This window comes from Apteryx rowi, unplaced genomic scaffold (genome assembly GCF_003343035.1).
Source record: "Apteryx rowi isolate R43461 unplaced genomic scaffold, aptRow1 scaffold_628, whole genome shotgun sequence".
Lineage (NCBI taxonomy): Eukaryota > Metazoa > Chordata > Aves > Apterygiformes > Apterygidae > Apteryx > Apteryx rowi.
Genome location: NW_020450903.1, coordinates 231,683 through 238,113, shown reverse-complemented (window position 1 = coordinate 238,113; position 6,431 = coordinate 231,683). Strand labels below are relative to the sequence as shown.

The 6,431-nt window shown below is 40.5% G+C and overlaps 1 protein-coding gene across 1 annotated transcript in view; it reads right to left on the bottom strand.

The window, feature by feature from the left end:
* Positions 1–5,037, bottom strand: part of LOC112974816 (phthioceranic/hydroxyphthioceranic acid synthase-like) — a 15,517-nt gene extending 10,480 nt beyond the window's left edge. The window contains exons 1-3 of the mRNA XM_026084169.1: positions 4,977–5,037; positions 2,494–2,647; positions 534–694 (exon numbers count right to left, since the gene is read on the bottom strand). Coding sequence (XP_025939954.1) covers positions 534–694; positions 2,494–2,647; positions 4,977–5,037 — 376 coding nt within the window. The remainder of the gene's footprint in view (positions 1–533; positions 695–2,493; positions 2,648–4,976) is intronic.
* Positions 5,038–6,431: the final 1,394 nt, after the last annotated feature.

The following is a 6,431-nucleotide window of genomic DNA, read 5'->3' as shown; positions in this document are numbered from 1 at the left end:
ACTTTTTCACTGTGAGGGTGACAGAGCACTGGAACAGGTTGCCCAAAGAAGTTGTGGAGTCTCCTTCTCTGGAGATTTTCAAAACACGCCTGGATGCAATCCTGTGCACTGTGCTCTAGGTGACCCTGCTTGAGCAGGRGGGTTGGACTAGATGATCTCCAGAGGTCCCTTCCAACCTCAGTGATTCTGTGATTCTGTGATTCTGTGAACCAATACTATTATACTGGGAAATATCTAAGTGTAGAGCTGACTTGAGAGGATCATTTCTGGACAGCATTGGGTAGACAGTTTAACTGTTTCATGCTTCAGCTTCAGTGCCTGGAGACACTAAAAGGAGCAACTAAGAGTGGACAGGTTAACAGCATAATGAACTTCTAGAATAACCCAGTAATCTTTACCTATAATAACCAACACTGTCATAGCACAGTAGCCTTAAGTTCTCTAATGCTAGATACATATGAAGTTTATGAAGGAGCGTTCCATTCTTTGTGAGGTTAAAATGGACATTTTTCACCACAAAATTGTTATCTTACCAACAAAAACACCTGTTTTGGTGCCATTGATGGCTTCTACAGGGACTCCTGCATCCTCTAGCGCTTTGTACGTGCATTCTACCAGCAACTTCTGTTGTGGATCCATGCGTTCAGCTTCCAGATCATTAATTCCAAAGAGGTGGTTGTCAAATGAATTGAATCTAAAATATACAAACCAGAAAACAGCTCAATATATATGCAATATGCACTTTATGCATATATATGCATATATGCACAATACTTCTAGACTCAAAGTACACATTTTTTGCAATTTCATGACAAGCAAAGCAATAACTGGTATTTAGGTCACAGTTCCCATTTCTGAAGTTCAGAAGCAAATGTTTATAGGCCAAGGACGTTCTATTTCCCCCACAAGATATGCATTTTTACTAGCTGTTTGGTATTGCAGAGTTATGAGCCCAATCCTAGAGATTTTTATTCACATGATTAGCCCATTAATTTCAACAAGACTTCTCACATTATGAAAATCTGCACAATGAGACTCCCTCTACTGTAATGTGGTTTTAGTCAACATGTTTTAAACAAATATTGTCTTCTAAATAATTTTAAGGCAATACTGACCAATGCCTTTGACATGTAAAATCCATAAGTAGGGGATGCTTCCAAGAAAATAACACATTTAAAACATTTGTGTGTGAGTGCGTGTGTTTACCTTTAAAAAATCTCTAAAATAGGCCTACGCTTAGAAATGATCAAGCCCAGACTTAATCATGTATCCCAAACTCAGATTTGTATGGCTTTGTGTCATTTCTTGGTTTTAGTGGGAAACTAGACGTCTAACATGGGATTGATTACTTTTTAGTAATTTTGGGTCCTACGATTCACACCTGTAAAGTGTTATTCTTATGAGGCAATAAGATTATTTCTGTGCATGTTAACTTTTCACTTGAATAAAGGTTTACAGCATGAGGATTTAAAATAAATGTGGATTTAAAATCGAAGACACTTATGTGGATTTTACTACTCTTTTGTAGTGTTGATTTGCTACTCTTAGCATTAGTAATAGCCCCTGTACAACTATAACCATATCTCTGAGCTAATTTGACATGACATATCAGGACGCAGGTGAAGGGATACATATTTTGCTTCTCCAGTTTCCCTTTACACTAGTATCTTTACCCAGTGTTTATACACACATAATCCCCCATTATTATAAAGAAATACTCAAATAAAGAGCAAGAATAAAGGAAAAGTTAGTTAGTTAGTTTTTAATAAATGACGGTATGAGCCCAGAGAAAAGCAGGATTACTAGTGTATTATTACTAGTTCAGGCTTACAGGCAAGCATAGTACTCAAAAAAAGCATAAGATCCTCTTCTTGACCAGCTAGCAAACACAGACTTTCTTACTTTGTCTCTAAATTGTCACAGCCTCATTTGAATCACAGCTATTCAGCCCCACAAGCACAGGATTAGGTCCTGAGATCCAGCAAAGCAGGTCAACCTTCAAGCTGAAACTGGAGGAGGCTTACCAGGCAGTTCTTATGGCTCCGGGTCCAAACTCTGCCACATTCTTCTGCTGTCCATAAGCGGGCAGTCTGAATTGTCTGGCAGGCTGTAGCTCACCTCAGTCTGTCATCTACCCCCATTCGTAACACATGCACCTATGCACACCCCAAATGCAGACATCCCCATCATGTGGCAGGTGAGCATCTCAACACACAAAGAGTATGTATATACATACTGGATTATGTAATCAAAGATAAGATATGTTCCTAGCCATGCATGTACACGCCTAACACGGCTGGCAACTGAATGTGCTCATAGATGTCATGTAACAGGAATTCCTGCAATTTGATGCATGTTCAGTCACGTGAGATAAAAGAAACCCTGTTACAAGGTTCAGTTATAAGGTCTCCATTTGGCTTGGTCTCTGTGAAAGGCTGGACGCATTACTGTAAAAACAAAAAAAATCTATCGCACAGCACTGTATACACTTACTCATTGAGAAGAGCAGCTCGTGTCGTACATATTTTTCCTGGCTTGTTATCATCTGGATCATACCACTCTTTGGTATTAAATCTCTCTGGTGGTATTTCTACTGTGCAGTTTTTGCCTTCTTCCAGGACTTTCCAGAAGTTGTCAATTCCTTCACCTGTTGGAAGAATATTTTAAAGATTAAATTACATGTTCCCTGCCATGCATATTCAGAAATGCACATTCATTTATAAGGAACTTTCACATATAAATCTAGTTTGCTAAAGTAGAATCACCAGAGATAAAGAAATGATAATTCTTCAGTGAGAGGGACATGGAAACAAATGATTGCTCCTTTCACTGCATGCTTAAAAGCAAAAGGAACCCCACAAAATCCTGAACCTTTGTAAACTCTTGAGAAGTTTTAAGATGATTTTTCCAAATAAATAAAATAACTCTAGCAAGCTGGCCATCAAAGGCATTCACATTTGCAGTCCTAACAAATGTAAAAGCTTAGTCATTCCACCTTATCTCCATTCCAAAGGCTGGCTACAGCAAAGTGCATACTGTGCTGTCCCCATTTCCCTACCAGGTCACTGCATGGTATGATCAGGTCTCTCTGTATCTGTACAGCACCACTTCTCAGGAAGCTCCACTGGCAGCAAAGGAGCATCTCTGGACATTAACTCTTTGAAGAGGGACTGAGCTTACAAATACCAGGAAAATGCCAGAGACATTATCCTTTGTCCCTAACACAGTTCAGCACTAGAAGGGGATCTTGACTCAAACGTAAAAGTATGTGGATACTCAACACTGACAAAGCCCAACTTACTCCTGGATTGTAAGAAAGCCTGTCCTTACTGGTTGAGATGCAGGCACTGAGGGTATGTCTATACTAGTACATAAAACAGGCCTGGATCCACTCCTTTGCCCTAAGGCCAAACATGGCATCCACACAGTGGCCCACATTTCTCCTCTCCCCAGCTTCCACTTTCCCCAAAATACACAGTGGCCTCACGCACACTCACTCTGGGAACAGTCCCTTGCAGGTATGAACCTGTGGTGTGCCTGAGCACTGCCTGGGAGAGCTCAAACGGACTTGGGCCAAAGCTGGGCTGAGGGACGTGCTAACAGTCAGTAACAGTGGTCACAGGAGAGCATGCCCACCTAAGCCCTTGCCATGCTTAGTCCATCATCATAGGCATAGCCACAGACACTAGCTAGACATCAGTAGTTAACAGCTCCCATCACTCAACAATACCAGAAATTCTTTTAAGGCCAGTTAAGAAATGCAGTTCTGAGGATGCACAGTGACAGATGAGAACATGTGTGTTCACGTGTGTTACTACAGGAACAGATAATTAAGAACAATGTAACTGAAGAGATTCCCTGTTAACGTGATGCTTGGACCAACAGAGTTTGCACCAAATTACCATTTAATGCTGGGGTAAGAGATTCTACATATTTTATAGCACTTTATTAGATTTCAGAACCATTAATTTGTGCTCATAATTAATTTATGGTCCACATAGTTATTGGTGTATATATATAAACCTATTGAATCTGGGACAAAGTGAAGCCAGGAGCTGAAATGTGATGAGGGCAAGAAGAAAACAAGGAAGGAAGAGACTAGCACTGTGGCCTTTAGGGTTGAACATTGACTTGCAGGGACAGAACTGTATTCTACTGACTGGATTATTTCTGGATATTTTTTTTAACCAGTGTCTATCTAATGTAAAGTGTATTGAAGGTTTGAGAGAAGGAGCCAGAACCTAGAACTCTCTCCACCTATCTAAACACCTCCATCCATCTAATCTCAGAAGATAAAGTCTACTGTCACTTTTTATGGGGCCTAATTGTAACTAAGATCATAAATATGAGACTAGTGCAATAGGGACTATTGCCTTTTATTACACTAGACAGTATCAGTTGTTTTTCGAGATCAGCTTCCCATCTTGTATAAAAGGCAGTATTTAGGTGTACGTTTATAAAAGGCAGAATCTGACTTTAATCCTTCTAGAGAGAGAGCTGTGTTTATCTAGTTCTGCTGTCTTCTAGGACCTTTTGAGGGGACTACTGTAATAAATCAGGAAGCTTTCTACTAGTAAAAGCCAACCTATTTATATTAGAGGTAGAGCTGGTGATGTTGACAGGCCCTCTGTGTGTCCAGTCTTGATGGATGCATGGTCCTGCAGCTGCACATGATCAGCTGGCCAGTGCACATGTGGCAAACTCAAATCATCCCAGACACATCTGGTTCATTTGTGTGAGCTGCATATGTGCAGTTCAATGCCCTGTGCACAGCCAGTGCAGTAGAGCTGTATGTCAGCTGACAAATTTAAACCACCATAGGGTGACCTTTTTAGAAATATTCTACAAATAGGAAAGCAAGGACTTCTACAATAGCAAGGGAGATAGGTGTTGTTTTACTCCACATCAAAATTAATGAGTAACTGTACTTTTCAGTATTTGCTCAGTATTCTGCTTTGCATTTGCCCAAAACTTACCTCCAGGAAAGTTGCATCCTATTCCCACAATAGCAATTTCATCTCCAGTCTCCATCTCCATTTTAATGTTTTTCTTGAGCTGCACAATACAGGTATAAATGTCAGCCAGCTGAAACAATTATGCATTTATCATTGGATAAATATTAGTTTAAAAAATGAACTTCCRACAAACACACATACTTGTACAAAGTTTGATGATCTATTGGTTGTGATGAGAAATGACACTCCCCAAAAGCAAGCAGAGCTGCAAGCTGTTTTTGTCTCTACTTTTAGAGGAAAATTCCCAACTAATCCCCTAAACTCCCTTATTCACAGGCACTACCTTTTTACTGTTTCACCTCTCCTAATCCTGTCACCAGCTGATCTGCTCTTGAGCCTTTCCCTTAGATCCCCGTTTACAGGGATCTAAGGGATTCCAGGGATCTAAGATTCCCTTAGATCGGTCCTGCTTCACTGTTTGCGTGCAGTAGTGAACTGTGCATGGATCACAGAGGCACACTTTCAACTCCATCATCTCTAGCCTCTCCATAAAACAGAGCTCCCAAACAGTCTCTGTGAATTACCAGCTAAACAAGCAACCGACAATCAAATACTGGAAGGAGCAGAAGTTGCTTCTTCTACATCCCGGAAAAGTGAAAGAAAATATTGTTCAGGGCTCTCCTTGGCTGGATGCCAAGGCTCCATAGCTTTTGTSTAAATCAGCTTCTTTTATAGTCAGAGGTTAACCCCTATCAACCTCAATTGAAGCCACCAACAGTTACAAGGTGTCTGTCCTCCTGACAGTGCACAGCCTCCAAATAGCACCCAGGCAGCCATATGAATAACTGACCTTTTAGCTCACTTGCAGTTTCAAAGGGCAAAACTTTACATTTAGAAGCAACTCAAAATGAAAATGTGTGAATTTTTTCAGCATATGAATGAACAAAGGAAAATTTGTTTTGGATCAAGTGAAATATCTCTGCATAGATTCAGAGATTTTAAAGCTTGTGTTTTTTTAGTTCTGTAAAGGGAAGTTGTGAGATAAAAATCAGTTCAATTCAATTGAGGGGAATTCACTGAGGCCCACCTCAGAGCCCTTCAGTCCTCCTGGACTCTCATCAGCCCACAAAGGCGAGGCGGCTAATGTTGGAAGGGATTCTTTGGGACGTTTGGCAACRATGGCAGATTCTCATCTAAGTGATACCGCAGGAGGTCCCAAAGAGCCCTCCTGAGTTACTCACTGACCACAGCGAAGTAACTCCACACCGAGCCTGGTATTGCAGAGATGAGGCCATTTTACAGCCCCAGAGATCATACACGGTTATGATTTCTAGGGGGTTATTTCTGAAATATGAAATGAAAAATCACTGTTCAGATTCATACTCTGAAAAATTTACTTCACAGTTCCATTAACTAATACAGAGAAAGTTAATGGGCCACTTGACACAAATAAGGAGACCAGAATTTGGCTTTCTA